At 34.7% G+C, this 22,076-nt stretch overlaps 1 protein-coding gene across 2 annotated transcripts in view; it reads right to left on the bottom strand.

Annotated features, from left to right (window-relative positions):
- Positions 1-235: 235 nt before the first annotated feature.
- Positions 236-22,076, bottom strand: part of LOC136037200 (methylcrotonoyl-CoA carboxylase subunit alpha, mitochondrial-like) — a 51,037-nt gene continuing 29,196 nt past the window's right edge. For both annotated transcript variants that reach the window (XM_065719776.1, XM_065719775.1), the window contains exons 7-11: positions 21,383-21,676; positions 18,164-18,464; positions 8,585-8,775; positions 3,009-3,191; positions 236-442 (exon numbers count right to left, since the gene is read on the bottom strand). In XM_065719776.1, coding sequence (XP_065575848.1) covers positions 341-442; positions 3,009-3,191; positions 8,585-8,775; positions 18,164-18,464; positions 21,383-21,676 — 1,071 coding nt within the window. In that variant the 3' untranslated portion in view covers positions 236-340. The remainder of the gene's footprint in view (positions 443-3,008; positions 3,192-8,584; positions 8,776-18,163; positions 18,465-21,382; positions 21,677-22,076) is intronic.

Below are 22,076 nucleotides of genomic sequence, written 5' to 3' on the forward strand. Positions count from 1 at the left end.
GAACTGCACCAGCTGCTATGGTAATAAGAAAACACCCAATTTTCTTTCTGAAGAAGAGCATACTTCCTTGAAATTTGTTCAATTTATTTCCCCCTATTTTTGCCAAAATGTCACCAGATCTACCACAGGAAAAAATTGTCAGGGTTCTAAGGGGTCTAAAAAAGAGTGCGTCGAGTTACAGTAACTTGCTTCTTTGGCATTCGTTGGTTTTAAAACCAGACCCCCTACAGGTGACTAAAAATCAAATACTATTTTAATTAGTGGATACAAGAGAATACAACAGCTCGTAAATAAATCACTTTTGTACGTTAATAAAACACTACAAAAAGAACAAAACAAATTACTCCTCAAAATGCACAAGAGGCTTGTTCTTGCCAACACTGGCTCCAGGATTGTATAGAATTTGCTTCACCAATCCATCCTTAGGGGCACGAATGACGTACTACAAACAAAATAAAACATTGCTAATATTTTTTGATATGTATGATACGTTAGAAAGTATAACTAACTGAGGACCGAACCCACGATGTTGACTCGTAGAAGGCGGTTATACAAAAGGACAATCGGTAGAATATTTTTTAACCAACAAACGACTAACTTTTTAAGGTTTTTACATTTTGACAATGATACAGCTAAAAAAGGATTCTTATTTAAAAATGCAAAATAAACCGAATTTTCACTTCAAAATCTTGTGAAAACGAAGCACAATTCTTACAAAATTATAAACAGGTAAAGTTTTTAGTTCTGGAACATGCAAGATTCTCTGGTGAATCTTTAAATAATGCTGGGATTTCCAAAAATTTTATTTCCAAAATATTGCTCGACTTTCTTATACAACCTACAACTATCTCTTACCACTAAAGTAAGATATTTTGATATTGCCAGTTTGTATTTTTAAAACGGGATACCTCAATGTGATGTAAGCTGATTCTTAAAATAAAAATTTCCCAAAAATATTTATCCCAGCCAAAAAACATCCCAGCAATAACGGGGTTTGTCTGTCGAATGATTATGGGTAAACTTCAAAAGTACAAAGAGCTTCCCCGAGAAAATACAATCCCTGATCAACAAAAACAGATAAATAGTGCCCTGGCGACCTACAACAGTAACCACCCTAAGAAAAAACTAGGAATAGATTAGATTCATGAAGAAAACCGGAGGTACTTCAACTAGGGGAGTCATAAACCCAAACAGAATAGAAACTGATATGATTAGTCGCATCAAAATATACCAGATACTGGTATGGATGAATAGTCAGATCCCAAAACGAACAGAAACTACATCGAACAATCGAACCAAACTTACAACCAACAAAAATTACCACAAATATAAGCAGGGCAACCGTCCCAACCCCTAAAACCATCAAAAGCCATATCATCATTTGCGCTTAACTGAAAATGACTTGCATTTTTAGTGGGTATTTTTTATTCGTACTAAAATCATCAGCAACACAACAGCAAAAATTAAATCAACCCTAGTTTAAAAATATTAACAACCGAAATGGCAATAAGCAGCCAAAAATAGGCTGCCCCACCCTGTCTCAGACCTTCTAAAGAGCTTGAGTACCATTCCTATTTAATAATGGTTTCAGGCTGGTTTCAGGATTCTTTGTCTGAGAGGGCGAGGGTTCGAATCCTAGTATACCCAATTGTTTAGTTTGGGACGGGGTCAGTGGCGTGACTCTGTAAGCTCAGACAGAGTCGACCCAGCTCTTAATGGGTACCTGGAGAAATCTGGGGAAGGTAAACAGGAAGGGTGTACGAAAGCACAGGATGGTTGGTCTCCAGTCCCTCATTGCACTTCCTGGCTGAAGGGTCAAGAAACAGAGATCACCACCGCCGGTAGGGACTGTAAAGTCTAATGCCGCATTCTTTACCTTACCTTTTTACCTACTTAATGATGCGAGCCTGTGTATTCTGAACAGTCTGGTCCGTATTTATCAAAACAAAAATAAAATCAGAATTTTGTCAAAATAAGAGGTAAATCAAGCATCAACATAAATGTATAAAATATTTTTTCCTTCCTCTCTTTTTTTCCCGACTGCTTTAGAAAGAGAAACATTTGATGGGCATCGACACGGCTAAAGAACTATGCTTGAAAATAACAAGTGTATTATATAGATAAAAAAAAACGGGAACAAACATTAGTTGATGTTGCGCCTCCATACCCCTCCATCCAAGAACCATAAATGTAAGGTCACAATAATACAAAATTTGTGCGTGCTATAAAATATCCATAGCTGCTGTAACCAAAAATATATAGGACTACTATAAAAATTGTGTATCCTCACTCGAGCCCCAATTGAAAACAGGATCAGAGCCAAAACCCAAATTTTTAGATTTCTTAGCATACCGGAACTAGCAAATTGCAATTCTGACTTAACATATCTCTGGGTCCTGAAATTAGCAAATTGTTCCCAGACTTTAGATACCAAAGACCACCGCCACCGATTTTAGTGAAAATCAATAAGTCAAACGTGGAAGTTTCGTGAACTCTCAATTTCCACAAAACTATACTGGTCTTGCGTTTTCAATGAATAAATCCTTGAACCATTAACCGGTTTTTTAAAATGACTATCACGCAAAAACTCAAAAAAAGCGAAAAAGATGAAAACTGCAGTGCTAAATCAAAGAAATACATATTATCTTGAAATGTGGAAGGAAATCAATTAAAAACAAACAATAGTTTTACAGCATACATATTATTGTAGCACTTGATGGCTATATTCTTTTCAGAGAATCGTAAAATGTGTAGCTTATAATTTCCACACGACACCTGAATTGAACTTCGCCATTTCTTGGAGGAGAGGGAACGACAAACACGTATTTCATAGTAATTAGATATGTAAAGTGTACTGGTATTGTAATTTGCATAACGGGCATTGTGTATTCATCTCTATGAAAATTTTAGAGGCTACATCTATCCCCCTCTCCCCTTCAGTTTTCCACGGTTATTTGGGATTCCCTAAAAGAGAAGACAGGTATCTAAAGCATTCAAAGATTACAAACCTCCATTTTCATGGCTATGAGGACAACCAGAGGATCACCAGCCTTTACATATTGGCCCTCCGAAACCAGGAGTTTTTCAACAACACCAGGCATTGGAGCAACCGCATCCCCTTCACTCATTAGGGCTTTAGATTTTTCAGCCATGTATTTCAATTCAGGCAGACAAAATGTGTGAGATCCATCCTGAAAATTTCAAAGTTGTAGGCAACTTTGACAAAATTGAATCTACACTATTTTAAAATGTGTCTTATTCAATTCTGTCAACATATGGTTAAAAAGCCTACGTATTACAAAAAAAAACAGCAACAGGAAACAAAAGTAAATTAGCCAGTTTGAAAAGGCCTTAAAGACCTGCAGTGTTAAATTGGCAGGAGCTTGGTCATTGCTTTTTCGGCTGTATTTTTCCTCTGGAACCTTTCCACTCATGGAAATCTGCCTATTTCATTCTTGTACCTAAGCCAATGAGCGTCTTATCAGCCTCCTCTCCCGCACTAGGAAAGTTTTCTAGGCGATCGCCAATATAAATTCCGCCGGTTAAGCGTTCAGCACTTGACTGCTTAATGGTGCAGCACCAGGAGTAGATCGGACTTATGTGAAAAGGATACGACATCAGGTTATTGTCACTCGACATTGGTACAGCTTCCGACAGAGTATGGTATCGCGGTCTATGATACACATGAAGATGAGTATTAAACTGTTTAGTACTTCAAATTCTCTATATTTTGTCACCCAATAGGTTGCTCTTCACAGAGAAAATGTGTCCCACCTCTACGTCGAGAAAAGTCTTTCCACTGGTGCATATGATGGTGCAGCAGTGCTAAAAGTGCAGAAAAGACCTTTCATAATGGAATAAAACCCTAGATTACTCAACTCTCTGTTTCCATCATTGAAAAAATTCAACAGTTGCACCACAATAACGGTCTTTCTTACCGACATCGGCAAATGAATCATTGTGGATACTCACCTGACACAGCAGCAGAGCAATTTTAGGCAGCGTCACTCTCATCCATTAAACCAAGTCCATCATAAAAAGACCAGAGCAGAGAAAATTTATCAGAAGCAATTTTCAAAATTTTTCCATTCGTAGTTGGTCCATTTTTATCTCCAGATGGTAGGGGCTCTACAGCTGTTGGAGTCCACCTGGTTTTGAAAAAAAGGATGATGCTTGCCAAAGCAAGTTTGCAAAAAAGTATCCTGTACGTTCATTTTGAAGAATAGATCAAGTCTTCTCTCAAAGCCTAACAATACTGCTGACGATTCGGACTTCAACTCACTGAAGAACTTCGAAGTTTTCGGTTTTCTCTTCCACAATAACAGGGATTCTATAACAGTCCAGTCTATGGTGCAAACCAAATTTGAAGGTTTCGTCTCTTCCAAATTTTCTGCAAAATGAAATATCTCTACCAAGATAAAAAAAAAAAAAAAAAATCAGTTAGAAATCAGAAATCCATAGTATTGAGTCAATACACAGTACTTAAGTAGTATCTAAAAACAATTTACTAAAGAAACATTCAAATATACTTTTAAATACTATAAAAATTTCTTAAGTACCTATATTTATATATTTATGTAACGCTACTCACTACCACACAATCCTGACAAGACAACACATCACAAACACATTTGTTAGCCGACTGTGTCCTTTAGACTGGAAAACACTTCTTCGGAATGCTTTTTTTTTTCACTGTTGTAAATCCTTGTTATAAGCACTGTAAAAACACTGTAATATAAACAATATTATATATAATACAATACAAACAATGTAATATAGACACTGTTGTAAGACACTCATGCAGCTCGTCTCCCATATCTGCATGTCGAATACGGATCCCCACCAAACAGATGTCTACCAAAGTAGTACATTCTTACTCACCTGGAGGCAAAACACAGACCACTTCAATATTACTGTTGTAAACCCTTGTTATAAGCACTGTAAAAACACTGTTGTAAGACGCTCATGCAGCTCGTCTCCCAAATCTGCAGTTTAAACGCGGATCCCCACCAAAACACATCCTGAAGACACAAATCCCTACCCACAAACGTATCCAAAATTCTATTCCTTGTTCAAAAAAATCTCCTAAAAACGGGCCACCACCCATATAGTCCTTTATCAAAAAAATAAAAAAAATAACTCTACACTCGATTACATGGAGAAAAATTATTAAGGCACAGACTTGATATCCTTTTATAAACATTTAAAAGGTGGTCCCCGCAGTTTATAACTTCAGTAAATAGTGTTCATAGTAGTTTACAATTTCACATAAATAAATAACTTGTATAATAAATAAACACAACGCAACAGCGTTGACCTCATAAAACGACATCTATCGCGTCTTTTATGTCCTTTTTTCATCTTCTTCTTCTGATTACATTACACAAAAAGAAAGATCATAGAAAGCTGAGAGAGAACTCCCAGATGGCACTGAGAGTAGAGCTCTTTTTAAGTTACAGAACGGATTAGAAGATACCTTAAATACAACGTTTATAAAGTATGTGCCACAAAATGTCCGGTGGAGTCTCGGGGCAAGAATCCCCTTCTCTTAACCAGAGCATTTTTGATCTGTATGATTTGTGACAAGTCTATAACCAATTAAAAGCCTCCTCCTTCTACATGCCCACTTTTAGGTGGGTTCGACATTGCTCCAAGGGGAACAAAACAGGGATTTTCAATCTGTCAATCTGCAACATAGTCCCTCCAACGTCCCCCTTCGGCTTTCTCAACATCTCCTTTCAGCAGCACAGTATCCATGCTACACCTTGTTTGAACCAGAACCAACCAAGGAATTTCAGTCTTTAGGGAGCCACATTTTGATAAGAGAGCCAAAATGGGGCTTTGGTGACTGAAATATCTGTAACAACGCAAACCACAGTGATTTGGGGATGTACTTGTATCAAGGCACATCTTGAGCAGCCAATTAAAAGTCTCAACAAGTATATCAGAACCATCACGAAGGTATTCTGCCACAATCCCATCAAAACTAGGCGATTTCCCTTTCTTAACTTCTATTATACCTGATGCTAAATCACTTTTCGTACATATAACAGCCTCGTAGTAATAACTGCAGATAGAATGATGAGAGCATCAATCCTTTATCTCATGATAGGAAACGTCCGGCCAGAAAAGATGAGGGTTTTTTCAATGAGGAATGTAGGCAAAACGGGAAGAGGTAATTAGGGATTTCTGGTTACTTAAAAGCAAAAGACCCACTGGATCAGGAAATGAATTTGCGCAGGCTAGCTGAACATAGGAAACTAACGTCAGATTATAATAAGATTAAAAGATTTAAAAAGATAGAGAGGCAGATGAAGATTAATGAAGAAATTAAGAGAGCTTATGGTGTGAATAACCCTACACAGTTTCGGTCGGTAGTTAAATGTTCAATACAGGGCCCGAGAATAAGAGGAAACGTCCCGCCAGTTGACACGCGGCCAGATTCGTTTGAGAATAGGGAGTCAAAATATGTCAGGGCGAATGAGTCGAATGGTTCAGAGGATAGAGAGTTAGGTCTAGGGATGGTAACATAAGACAGAATGATAACGATTTAATTAGGCCTGTATCTCAACAAGAAATTTGGGATCAGTTGAAAAAGATGGATTGTAATTCATGTCCAGGAACAAATGGTAGATCTACAAAGGCCCTGAAGTTAGGAAGGACAACTTTAATACACATGTTGGCCACAATTTTCTCTTTTGTGGAGGAGAAAGCTTGTTGGCCACGCTCATAGGACATTTCACTAGCAGTACCTCTTTTAATAAAGGTAATAAGAAGTTACGTGAAAACTTTAGATATATTTTTATGGGAAATGTGGTAAGTAAATTGTTTTGTAAGGTTCTGGAATTTAGGCTAAGAGATTGGTTAGATAAGGAGGAAATGCTTAGCCCGGTGCAAGTGGGATTCAGATCGACATTCAGCACTGTTGACAATATTTTTACTTTGGGTATACTGAGAAGGAAATATACTACAGGGAAAAATGGTCGACTACTCGTAGCACTTTTAGACCTAAAAAGTGCTTTTGACTCGGTAAATAGGAGGTTGTTAATTGAAGTTCTGTTAGAAACAGGCTTGCCGTCTTGTTTTGTAGCACTAATAGGAGATACGTATCAGAGGGTGAAGTTTGTTGTGAAGGTTATGGGAAAATTTTCTAGGCTGGTTACGCCTCATGTGGGTTTGAAACAAGGATGTACTTTATTTCCTAAGCTTTTCTCCTTGTTTGTTAATGATTTAGATAGTTTTATGACAAGTAAAGGAGCCCCTTCTGTATCTCTGGATTGGTTTAGGCTATCATGTATGTTATTCGTGGATGACATAGCTCTAGTGGCGGATAGTAGAGATAATCTTCAGAAACAATTAGATATAATAAAAAAATATTTAGGAAAGAAGGATTTAGAGTTGAACACTAAGAAGTCAGTAGCATTAATATTTACGATTAAAGGGGATGTTGATTCCGAGGTTTAGTTTAATTTTGGAGGAGCGATGTTAGACGTTAAAGAAGAATTTTTTTATTTGGGTGTTAAGTTTAGTGCGTAAAGTGGGATTTCTAGGCATGTAGATGATTGTAATTTAAGGGGTAATAGGCTAATAAGTATAATTCTAAGAAGTAATTTAGGTCAGCTAGCTGACATGAAGATCCAGAAAAGAGTGTTCCAGACAAAAGTAGCTTCTAGTCCTCATTGGGGATCTGAGGTTTGGGATTATGCTAAAGCAGCTAAGTTAGAAGTAGTTTAGCTGAGATATTTTAAGATAATTTTAGGCTTGAAAAATTCATTTATTTCAGTGGTACTGAAAGGAGATTTGGGGCTTTCCACTTTAAGGAGTGTTAGATTGATTAGAATGTAAAATTTTGGGAGAAAATAAATAGGCTACCTAGAGTTCGGCTTTACCAAGCTAAAGAATGTTGGAGGGGGGGGGAGGAGATAACATTCCCACAATAAGAATTTTTAATTAACGGCCTATATAGTATACCATGCAAGGATAGGACTTCAAAAGATTTTGCATCGACTGAATCAAATGCCTATTCATAGATTATAAACCTAGGATTTGATCAAGCACAGGTTCTCAAAAAGCAAGTTAGGCATATCTTACTATACATAATATATATACATACTACTAAACACTAAAATCACTTTTCTAAGGCAGCTGTTTCCGGAGGTGTGTCAAAATTAGGTATAGCTTACTGATCGTCAGGATGTTCCCTAATCACTAAAAAAAACTTCCTGAAGTCATAAATTTTAAAACCTAAGGGCAAAAAAATTATTTTATCATAGTTGATCTGTCCAAAATCGCAAGATTGGGGCGCTTCATCCACCTGCTCTTAACTGTACAATTCTTTGGTGAATTTTATTGCATCAATCTTCAACAAATTAGTACTTATTAGACAGAGTAGTATACGCATTCCATATTATGCTTCTCCATGAATTCCAAAGCTTGGGCGAAACATGTTTAAATTTTTAGGCCTATTGTGGCTATGGGTGGCTAATCATAATGAATGTTCTTATATTTTTCAATCTCTGGAAAAATTATATCGAAAAAAAACATTTCCCCCACTTTTTAGCTTTAAGATATAACAAATGCTTACCTCCTCAAACAGCGTAACGCCACTGTCGGTCACTAAGACCGTTGACTGCGAAATGTGGCCCGATATTTCCGCTTTTAAGTGAGTTACGTTTCCTTGTCGATGTAGTTGTGCTTTAACATGGCAGTCCTTCCCAGAAGGAAGCACAACAAAGAACGAGCCATCTGGTTTATGCTGAACTTCAACTGTATATGCTGGAATATAAACTTTTCAGTACCTGAATCATTAGACAAGTCTTGACATCATGAAAAACTCATGTATAAAAATATATGTTATGTTATTCTATTGGAAAGTGGCGCAGTGAACAAATCGCACCCATCCTCCTCCTGAGACCGCCCCTTTATTTGTGTCCCCTTAATACCTCTAGAAACACATACAGCAATATTACAATTAGTTGCTACCTTACTGCATTTCTATGAAATTCTATTCTGGTTTTTGGGATAAAGCAGAGATTCAGGTCAAACTTTATGTCTGATAAAACAAATATGTTAAAAAAATAAATTCTCAGGATCCATTTGGCATCCCTCTCCAACAGAACAAAGGGGTACGGTGAGCCCCCTTGCTATCCTCCCCAATATATTACCGCTATTGACATAGCAGAGGACTTTTTTAGCTATCTTTGCCTAGATTACTTGCCAAAGGATAATCGTTAATGTTGTAGAGTTTGTGGTTTTCATGAATTTCTAACAATTTTTTCATCAGAAAATCAGTTCTAATGGGTTTTTTTTTCGCACTGACAAACGGCTCATGACTCAAAAACGTATTGGAAATATTGCCAATTAAGGGTATTTCCTAAGTATTTGCTTCATAATTTTCTTTCTGTTTTGATATCACCTTCCCAATCTTTCTAGCAATGGGTAAGGATTAGCATCGAAAGTTTCTGAAACGTAGAGGTATGGTGAACAGCCTGTTTATATACGTTACTTTCATTCCATAGGTTAATTCTCGTGTTCTTTGTAGCAAATGAGCCAAAACTCTAGCAATCTATGTGGTATTATCTTAAAGAATGCAGCAATTCGTCATAATTGACAATATTTCAGTCAGGCTATTTCACTTGATGACTTCTTATTTACTGACCCATTTTTTCTCACTATCATCAATGGTTATGAAGAAAGACTGTATGTATAGAACTTTCAATAAAACCTTAAAAATGATCATTTTTGACAGTACACTCTCTTACACATAGATTCCCTTACAAAATATGAAATTTAATAGCAAACATTTTTTAAATACTGCCAATAGTAAAGAAACGAGACGCTCATCAAGACTAACCACTAATTGACATCCTAAAGATTGTATTTCCAGTAAATAACTTAACGTAATTCACTTAGCATTCATTTTACGTAAAATTGATTACTCTTTAATTACTAGTTTTATTCATACTGCTTGACAGGTTTTTTTTATTCATATGAAGAAAAAAGGTAGTTTAAATGTTGAAGATCAGTTTAATAGAAATTATTCACCGAAGGTCACTCTGAGTCGCAAAATATATATATATATATATATATATATATATATATATATATATATATATATATATCTATATATATAAAAATAAGTTGTCTTTGTGTGGATCTGTGGATCAGGTGACGTCATGTTTGTTCGCATATGACGTCTGAATTATTTCACACTAATACAAAAGAAGAAAAAAACTAAAAAAGGTAAAAACTACAAAAAAAACTAAAAAGAAAAAAAAACTAAAAAAGCTAAAAAACTAAAAAAACTAAAAAAGCTAAAAAACTAAAAAAAACTAAAAACTAAAAAAGAAAAAAACTAAAAAAAAGGAAAAAACTGAAAAATAAAAGAGAAAAAGAAAACTAAAAAAATATGAATAAATATATATAAAAATAAGTTGTTTGCGGGTTATGTCTGTCTGTCTGTCTGTCGAGTGACGTCGTGTTTGTCCGCATATGACGTCTGAATTATTTCACACTAATACAAAAGAAGAAAAAAAACTAAAAAAGGTAAAAACTACAAAAAAAAACTAAAAAGAAAAAAAACTAAAAATGCTAAAAAACTAAAAAAAACTAAAAAAAGGTAAAAAACTAAAAACTAAAAAAACTGAAAAAACTAAAAAAAGGCAAAAACTAAAAAAAACTAAAAACTAATAAAAAAACTAAAAAAGCTAAAAAACTAAAAAAACTAAAAAAACTAAAAAAAGGTAAAAAACTAAAAACTAAAAAAGAAAAAACTAAAAAAAGGAAAAAACTGAAAAATAAGAGAAAAAGAAAACTAAAAAAATATTAAAAACTAAAAAAAAACTAAAAAAAGGTAAAAATATAATAACTAAAAAAAAACTGAAAAAAATAAAAAAAGGCAAAAACTACAAAAAAAAACAAAAACTAATAAAAAAACTAAAAAAGCTAAAAAACTAAAAAAACTAAAAAAAACTAAAAAAAGGTAAAAAACTAAAAAAAACTAAAAAAGAAAAAAAACTAAAAAAAAGGAAAAAACTGAAAAATAAAAGAGGAAAAGAAAACTAAAAAAATATGAATAAATATATATAAAAATAAGTTGTTTGTGGGTTATGTTTGTCTGTCTGTCTGTCGAGTGACGTCGTGTTTGTCCGCATATGACGTCTGAATTATTTCACACTAATACAAAAGAAGAAAAAAAACTAAAAAAGGTAAAAACTACAAAAAAAACTAAAAAGAAAAAAACTAAAAAAGCTAAAAAACTAAAAAAAAACTAAAAAAAGGTAAAAAACTAAAAACTAAAAAAACTGAAAAAACTAAAAAAAGGCAAAAACTAAAAAAAAACTAAAAACTAATAAAAAAACTAAAAAAGCTAAAAAACTAAAAAAACTAAAAAAACTAAAAAAAGGTAAAAAACAAAAAAAAACTAAAAACTAAAAAAGAAAAAACTAAAAAAAAAGGAAAAAACTGAAAAATAAGAGAAAAAGAAAACTAAAAGAATATTAATAAATATAAAAAATATAAATATAAATATAATATAAATTAGCAATCAACAAAGCACCAAGACACAAATGACGACCGGGACACAGGGAGTATAAATGACGACCAGGACATAAGTAAAAAAAAAAACTAAAAAAACTAAAAAAATGGTAAAAACTACAAAAAAACTAAAAAACTAATAAAAAAACTAAAAAATCTAAAAATCTAAATAAACTAAAAAAGAAAAAAAAGAAAAAAGGAAAAAAATAAAGGAGAAAAACAAAACTAAAAAACGAATGTATATACAGACCGGGACACCGGGATACAAATGACGACCGGGACACAGGGAATATAAATGACGACCGGGACACAGGGACACAACTACAATGGGGACGCCGGGGGGCACAGGGGGATATAAATGACGACCGGGACACCGGGACACAAGGAATATAAATGACGCCCGGGACACTCAAAGAGAAATCACAGACTGGAACACCGGGACACAAATGACGACCGGGACACAGGGAATATAAATGACGACCGGGACACAGGGACATAACTACAAAGGGGACGCCGGGGTGCACAGGGGGATATATAAATGACGATGGCGACTCAGGGAATGGTCGATTAGCAATCACCATCAACAAAGCTCAAGGGCAATCATTAGAATCATGAGGTATAGATCTGAATACGGATTGTTTTCCCATGGACCATTATATGTTGCATGTTCAAGAGTCGGTAAACCTGACAATCTATTTATATGCAGAGACAATAGGACAGCAAAGAATGTTGTATATTCGCAAGTTTTACGTAGTTAAAAACATATATATATATATATATATATATATATATATATATATATATATATATATATATATATATATCTATCTATATTCACAGGTGGGACATAGGGACACAACTACAATGGCGCGTAACTAATATGGCGCGTAACGACTTACGCGCGCGGGGGGGCTTGGGGGGGCGCGAAGCGCCCCCACCAACTAGGTGTTGGGGTGGCGCGAAGCGCCACCCCAACAGCTAGTATATATATATATATATATCATGAAAAGAGAAATCACCAATGCAACAGCGCAAACACACACAAAAAAAAAGAAAAAAAAAGAAAAAAAAAAAGAGAGAGACAGAAGGAGAAAAGGAAGACTTTTTTCCTAAATTAGTGATTAATATAGACCAGCACTTGAATGAGGCCTTAACCCTACTCATCCATACAATCACATAGGTCAAACAGCATAGCCATACACAATCAACCATAAAGAATAATCCATGGACAGGCAGTAATGTCGTCAATAAGTATAAGTCGTCATTTACCAAACAATAGAAAAAATAATAAAGACAAATAATTCAGAGGCAACAACCCCACACAAGGGCTCATCAGGAGAATACACTGGCCTATAGGGTTTCGCCACTTTAAATTCTCTACCTAGCCAAGTGTTGTGGCTACCACAGAATATCCATGGCATCCCCGTGTCAGGTATCACCCCCAAAATACATGCCTATGAAAGAAAAAAAAAACAACAGCAAATGTAAAACAACCAAGTAACACCAAAACAAACTTATCCTTTTAATATATCCCTCTTTTTAGCAACAATAGGTAAACTAAATATAATAAATTTTACCAAATCACAAATATTAACACATTGCAAAAAACCTGAAAGAACTAAACAATTATAGAATTCATCTTTACCATGTGGCTAATTTTTAAAAAAATCCGCTAAATTAGAAACACAATTCAAAATAAATGGCGCTGCAACATCATTTCTCGTTCGTTTTTGAATTGGTCTTTTTTTAGTTTTTTACCTTTTTTTTAGTTTTTTTAGTTATACCTCATGATTCTAATGATTACCCTTGAGCTTTGTTGACGGTGATTGCTAATCGAACATTCCCTGTGTCCCCGTCGTCATTTATATATCCCCCTGTGCCCCCCGGCGTCCCCGTTGTAGTTGTGTCCCTGTGTCCCGGTCGTCATTTATATTCCCTGTGTCCCGGTCGTCATTTGTATCCCGGTGTCCGGTCTGTATATACATTCGTTTTTGAAATGGTAGGCTATATGATGAAATAAATTTTTGTATTTTTCCCCTTTTTTTTCTTTTTAGTTTTTTTTTGGTTTTTACTTTTTTTAGGTTTTTAGTTTTGTTTTTCTCCTTTATTTTTCATTTTTTTTTCAATGGCGCGTAACTAATATGGCGCGTAACGAGTTACGCACGTGGGGGGGGCTTGGGGGGCGCGAAGCGCCCCACCAACTAGGTATTGGCGTGGCGCGAAGCGCCACCCCAACAGCTAGTATATCTATATATATAAAAATAAGTTGTCTGTGTGTGTGTGTCGAGTGACGTCATGTCTGTGTGTCGACTGACGTCATGTTTGTCGACTGACGTCATTATAAGGATTGAGCTGTATGCGTCATGAAGTTGTTTGTCGACTGACGTCATGTTTGTCAACTGATGAAATTACATACCGGGACACCGGGACACAAATGACGACCGGGACACAGGGAATATAAATGACGACAGGGAACCTCAAAGAGAAATTACAGACTGGGACACCCGGACACAAATCACGACCGGGACACAGGGAATATAAATGACGACCACGGGGACGCCGGGGGCACAGGCGGGATATATAAATAACGACCGGGACACAGGGATTGTTCGAATAGAAATTACAGACCGGGACACAAATGACGACCGGGAAACCGGGACACAGGGAATATAAATGACGACCGGGACACTCAAAGAGGAATTACAAACTGGGATACCGGGACACAGGGAATATAAATGACGACCGGGACACAGGGACACATCATAAGAATAATGAGGTATAGATCTGAATACGGATTGTTTTTCCCATGGACAATTATATGTTGCATGTTCAAGAGTCAGTAAACCTGACAATCTATTTATATGCACAGACAATGGGACAGCGAAGAATGTTGTATATTCGCATGTTTTACGTAGTTAAAAACATTATCTCTATTCACAGGTGGGACACAGGGACACAACTACAATGGCGCGTAACTAATATGGCGCGTAACGGCTGTTGGGGTGGCGCGAAGCGCCACCCCAACAGCTAGTATATATATATATATATATATATATATATATATATATATATATATATATATATATATAAACCCGCAGGGTCATGGCCAGAAAAACAAAAAAAAATGAAGAAAATAAGAAGAACAAAAAAAAAAAACAGTTAAAACAATCAAAACAATAGAAAAAACGATTAAAAAAAAGAATCGTTAATTTTGGCGACGAATATGATTAGTAAGTTCAATTAGGGTTTGGTGATGCCATTCTACAGAGCACGCGATTTTGGGAGTAGCCCAGTTTATAGATGATACCTTGGATGAACTCCCCATTTTTGGATGAACTCCCCATTTTTGTTTCCGTGGATATACGAAAAGCGTTATTTGCCATATAATTTTTCAATGAAAATTTCTTAAATTTTGGTATATGTAGTCGGGCTAAATCGATAATATTACCTTATTTAAGTAACAGAGTATGCTGCATTAATAGGAGCGATGCTATATCAATGTCTTCAAACCAGTCAAATAAAGTCAGAATATCCCAATATTCAATTTTAGGCCCTCTGTTGTTTTTAATTTATGTCAATAATATTGGTAATTCAGATGTAGACATAGCGCTGACCGTTTTCTTCGCTGATGACACAGACAGTACCGTTTCTGGAATTGACGAAGACCGTGTCAAACATCATTCGACTTTTATGTTCGAGAGACTAGTAGCCTGTTCAGGGCAAATAGGCTAGCTCTTTACTCTTTAAAACAGAATGTACGATATATTCGCGCACACTACGGACTACCATATCCATGGTAGTCCGTACCATGGACTACCATGTCCATATTTGATCGTCTTCTGTGTCAAGTTCAGAGACATCACGCGTTGATACTATTCATTGCCTAGGTTTGCTAATAGACTCAAATTTAGGTTGGAAGTCACATATTAATAGAGTAAGACTGAAGCTTTGGGGGAACGTGGGTATTATGCGCGGTATAATTCATTTTGCCGCTCAAAGCTGCGCGCTCTATTTATTTTACTCTTGTTCATCTTTATCTAGATAGCTGTCCACTTATTTATTCGAATACTTTCAGCTCCCATTTAAATTTACTTCCGATGCAACAAAATAAGACGCTTCGCATTTTAAAAAGTTTTCTTCTGTCCCCAGCCTCTTTTCCTCTGTAAAGAGTTTATATTGTTTGCTGAATATTCTTCCTTTTGAACTGGCAGTTACTCTTGATTTGTTAGTATTCAAGGTTAAACATAATCTCCGGCCACTTCTTACACATTTCTTTTCTTTTGACTTTTTCCCAGTTGCTATGAAATCAACACATTAAACTCCCAATATAGGCAAACTACATCAGCCATTATTCCTTTTAACTCCACGAAATAGTGTGGTTGCTGCATGGAACCGGCACGAGTCTAATTTCAATTTTAATGTACTGTTTGTAATTTTAAAAATAAGATAAAATATTTCGTTTTGCATAGTTATTAGTTTTTTATTGTTTTCTTTTTTTATGGGTGTTTATCTCGGGTCTTGATTTCCCTCTTCTTGCCCCATTGATGGTTGGAAATGTTTTTATGTATCGGCGGGTGAGGGGTCTGCTGTGGTGTAGTGATTAACCTTCCGTCTATTAATTTTCTTCTTATTTATTTTTGCTGTCGTGTGTTCCATTTTCATTGAATATCCAATTATTTCTTTCCTTTTTTTATCTGTGCAAACCGCCTATATTAATTTACACCCAAAGTGAATAAACTCATTCAAAACAGGTAAATTTTCACCCTCAAACCTGAACTCCTACTTCTCCCCCTTCTTACTTTTCCCAAACCCGAAACCGCTCATTCACTAACATTAAGTACTATTTTTTTTTATTTTGTACATATAGGCTACTTCTAAAATAAATAAAAGCAACTGTAGGTTTTTTTCTGAATCCAACAGGACAAAGTCATCAGCAAACAATAGAGAAAGGACCGCGTCAAATTGAGCAAGAAATAAATTCACTATAAAATTTCATCAAACGCAGTTCAATACCTCCTAAATTCTCCCCAGATTTCAATTAATGTTCTCCCTTTTTCTAACCAAACATGTGATTTTCTAAATAGAATCTTACAAAAGCACTTAATCACACTGTTACCCAAGTCAGTACTTCTATACCTTCGATGTTAGTACGAATCACTTATTGAAAAAAAATCGGTACAACAAATGAGGTTGACTATTCCAAATGTCAATGAAGCTTTTAAAAAATACCAGAAAAAATTGTGTATGTAGATATATATGAAAGCATCTAAGTTATCCTTCAAGTCCAGAGACGAGTGAAAATCTTGGTCCAAAGACGAGGGTATCTCCGACACCGTTCCAGGTGCCGGAGATACCTTCATGTTCCTCAACTCCTTCCAAATTTCCTTCTTTGAGATATTTTTACAACCTCCAGATCATCTTGGTTAAGCGGTACTAGAAGGGTCTGATACACCTCTAATATCCGCTTAATTTCTATTGTCGAATCTGCACTCTATCCTAGCCTTTATGTTCTTTGTTTTTCATTTATTCTCGATAACTTTCCACCACTAGTTTTAATTGAGCTGATTTCTGGTTTCCTAAATTTTTCGTGAGAAGCTGCCGTATTTCTCAATTATTGCTAAGATAGAATCCTTGTCTAAGTTGTTCTGTTCGCAGCTTTAAATGCTCTCTTTTTCCTTTTAATCAATCTTTCGTACTCTCTTCTCATTCATTTAAAATCAGAGTATAGCTTACCATTCTCTTTCAGGCAGCGCATCTTCGATTTTTCCACTACGAGTTCAAGGCACTCCCTCTGAGAAGTGCATTCCTCGTCAAAAAAAACCCTAACTCCCTCTATCCGCCTTTTGCTATTTTCTGATCTCCAACATACGTAGTTTTAGCGGTTCTATCTAGGAAATCTTCTATTTTTCCTTATTTTCCTATTGTTGCTACTTGTTCCAGTTCCAGCTGGAATTCATCTAATAAAATATATTCTCTATATTATGTTCTAGCTTCAACGCCTTTTTTACCACCTCCTTCCGTATCACGGAATCAACAATCCTTTATACACCCTTTCTTCTGACTCATCCTGGTTCCTATTTAATAGTCTTAACGAAAACCTATCGGGCATGTGATCAAACCCGGCACCGACCAAACCTCGAAATCCATACAAAAGCGTAAAAGAGGCGTATTTCTCACAATATCGTCAATAACGCTTGGAGATCTTCTTGAAAAAAACCTAAAGCTTCCCACAATCTCATTCTTCCCAACCTTCCATTCAAAATAATATCACTCTCCTTACCAAAAAACTCCATTCTTCCCAACCTTCCATTCAAAATAATATCACTCTCCTTACCAAAAAACTCCATTATATACCAGCCCCATATATTTTTTACGAATAAGTTCACTTTCAAAATTGAATCAAGACGAGGAGTATGAGCAGGGTTATTTTGCGTGAAACCGCCACCAGTGCATCCATACATACATTCACATGTTTTTTTTCGTAGATTTGTAACTAAAAATTATTTACTGGGTAATATCTCATATCAAGGGCCTCTAGAAAAGGGTTAGTTACCCTAGTAGTGGAACTTGTTAAAAGGCCGACAAAAACCGAAAATCAAATTTATCACAGAGAGATAAAAACATTTACCTGTTTCACCAATTTTCAATTCAATCCGTCTACTCAATAGCATATTAACAGCGAAACCGGGATGACTGATAAACGGACTAAATGGATCAGCAGTTTGCAGCTGTGCCTGTCTTGCAGCTGCCTGTTCTTCAAGTATAAGTGATACAGCTGCTTTGCAAAGGAGCTCATCTGAGACAACCTTCGTGGGAAACAAAGTGTTGTAATGCTCAGGAATGAAGTCGGTATGTACATCAGCCGAGGTAAAACTAGGATGGGCAGACAGATCTAACAAGAAGTTTATGTTGGTGCTTAATCCACTTATCTACGAGAAAATTATTAAATAAATAGTTTCATAAATAGAACATATCATTTAGGCCTATGATTGCATGAGGCTGGTAAAAATAGGAAAAGATGTTTAAATGATTCAACACTGACTTCTTCAACAGCCGAAGGAGGCAACGCCTTATGCGGTTCAATAACTTTAATACTAAATGAATATTGCCCTTTTTCCTTGGATATTTAGTATACTTCAAAAGAGAAAAACGGGTTTAGTTTAAATAAAGCAGTGACAATGAAAGGAAAAAGATAATTAATAAAAAATATTCAAATATTTCAATTCCACATCTGAGAGCCTTAATCAACAGGAAAAGAAGAACAAAGAGAGAGGATAGTTAAATCATCTAAAGAAAAAGACGAAAAACAAAACACAAGAAAAAAACAAAAGAAAAATAAAATAAAACTAACATCTTAATAAAGTTCCAAAATACGGCAAAACTGTAATCACAGAAAAGATACCAAAGCTCCCTAGTAGAACAGACATGTCATCTCTATAAATTCAGATTAGAAAATGGTTTCTAGCAAAAATAAAATACTATATTTATTTAAAAAAAAAACGACAAAAAAAAACAGGTCACCATCCCTGATTAAATTTACTGGTTAGACATACTTGAACTGTCTTAATTTTTCGTATATCAAAAAAAATATATGAAGGCACTCCATGGAAGCACCAAAGTACAAATAAGCAGGAACAATCAGGCTAAATATTTTGACCAAAATGGAGCTGATGTATTGACGATTTTATCAAACTACACAATTTTATCAAACTACACAATTGACATTGAGAATCAAACCAAAAGCTAGAGAGGAAAATTTCTAACATATTGTTGAGCTCAATTAGACCAAAATTCAGGGATAAATGAAACTATTTTAATTTTTTTTTCCTCTATTTTAAGAACACATTTAGCACTAAGAGAGGTTTTGAAACCTCATCAAAAACTTTCCAAAAGTAAGCTGCCATCAGGAAGACTATGATCCTAGGTTTTGAATTTTTCTGACAATTGGCCTTTCAAATGCTGTAGAAAGCAATGATATAATACAAATTGTCAAAACACCAACTACACCCAGGGTTCTCAATACATCAGAATGGCTCAAAACGCTGTAAACCTGAAGCAATGACAGATCAGAATAGTTATGGATCATGTCGATATCAGCTGAATGAAGTAAAAAAAACATAAGAAGATAAATGATTAAAATAGGACTGAAGAAAACTAGGTCCAAAAATATTGCTGAAGATTTCAGTTTTCCAAAATCGGAATTATTTTATTCTTCAGACTCAAAATGAACAAATATGAAGTAACAGTGTTTCAAGTCAAGTTTATGCCGACTGATGTATTATAGAACTTCCTGGGTTATGAAGTGAATAATGCTAGGATTGAGTTCCTTACGATTTAATCTTAGAATTCACGTCTTAGAATTTATTCTAGGAATTCATATTGTTTATTCTATGAATTTATTCTTAGAATTAAATTGTTTTTTCCTTGTTGATGCATGATGCACAAAATGAAATATGTAAACCATCTTTTATCACGGTGCTAATGGTCTGAATAACAAACAGAAATCTTGCTCATAAACTAACTTTGGACCATCCTTCTCCTAATATACCAGCTATCTTCAGCAAGTGAAATACCTTCCCTTAGCCCTAACTTCATTTAATTCTTCGTGTCTGACCTTTTTCTCACTTTTGTTAGTGCAGGTTGCTTGCTTTCTTTTTTTTTCTTTTTTTTTTTTAGTTTAACCTACTTGTTTGCAAAGACAAACGCTGCATCCTCTCAATTAGTGGCACAAAACTTAATTGGTTAATTATGAGGTTTTTTATTTAATATTTACCAACATACTTATGTATCTGTCTGCTAATTCTTCAGTTTTAAGTTTGGTCTTTACACAGAATTGTTATGGTCTTTACACAGAACTGACATAGCTTGAGCCCAAGACAGTTTTTAAGCCTACTTGGTCCCAGTTACCATGATGTAGCCAAAAGTGTGGGGTTCAAATTTTCTTCTTATGTGTAGGAATAAAGCGAGGACACCGGATACTTTATTCGCAATTGCAATAGCTAAAAATTGGACGAAAAAATTAATCAAGGGGAAGGCTCATTTGGAGGGTTGGGCGATCGATTAGACAGAAAGCAAGTATTGCATACGTACTAAAACGCAGAATGTTTTTACCTATATCGGATGGACCTATAAAATTGCTTCTTTACGTTTAGTTATCTTGCTCTGTGGTTCTATAACTCTTGTCTGTATATGCGTATATATATATGTATATATATGTATATGTATATATATATATATATATATATATATATATATATATATATATATATATATATATATATATATATATATATAGGCGTATATATATATATATATATATATATATATATATATATATATATATATATATATATATATATATATATATATATATATATATATATATATATATATATATATATATATATATATATAGGCGTATTGTCAATCATTTTGCAATACCCATGCAAGTTTTCTTGCTTGAAATTACATCATCATTGTTTATTATCATTATAAAAGTGGTGTGACCACTAATAGCATGTTCACTAACACTTTGCAACAGGCTAATTTTCAATTATATAGCAACCTTAGAAGACCTAACTGTGACTAGAATTTTGGGCCAGGATTGCATCGGTTATGAATAGAAAATTTCGTCCATCTCTTCAAACATAGACACTTAAAATATTACGATAGTCATATAGTTAAGTCAGACCAGCTTGACCTAGGAGGACTATAATTCCAAAGCGTTTTTTCAACCCTAACTTCTACTCTGTATGCTAGTCTTGGCATCAAAATAAAAATTTAACACTATTATAAAACATTATTATATAATATAAAGTGTTAAACTGCAGCACCAAAAATTACTCACGTTATACTCAGAGAGACGAGATCTTAATTTCCTCAAGGCACTACTTCTATCGTCACCCCAAACAACAAGTTTGGCAATCATTGGGTCATAATGCACAGATACTTCATCCCCTTGTCTTACGCCTGTTTCAATCCGTACGTCAGAGGCCGAAGGCGGTGTATTCAAATAACGCAGTGGACCAGCACCTGGAAGGAAGCCGCCTGCAGGGTCTTCAGCGTAAATTCTTGCTTCAAAAGCGTGTCCAGTTAGTGTTATTTGATCTTGTAGCATAGGAAGTCTTTCCCCGGCAGCGATCTAAAATTTTAAAGTATAATTGCATAGTATGAAAACCAATGATGTTCAAGAACATTTTGGATGTACAGTATTATGAAATTAAAAGAAGCTTATATATAATATCATTCAAGGTGGTTACCTATAAGCATAGATCGATAAGTCAATATTAACCGAACATAAAAACAGAATTTTTAAAGTAATACATATATACATATATATATATATATATATATATATATATATATATATATATATATATATATATATATATATATATATATATAATATTATTTTACATAATGTAGTTGTTTTTTTTTTTTACTTTTTATGATCTCCCATAGACTGCCTACACTTAGTAGTCACAACTTAGCATGTTCTTCAATACTTGTTAATGGTTTGCTTAATTTTTACATACTAGTAT

This window comes from Artemia franciscana, chromosome 16 (assembly GCF_032884065.1).
Source record: "Artemia franciscana chromosome 16, ASM3288406v1, whole genome shotgun sequence".
In the NCBI taxonomy this organism is placed as follows: Eukaryota; Metazoa; Arthropoda; class Branchiopoda; order Anostraca; family Artemiidae; genus Artemia; species Artemia franciscana.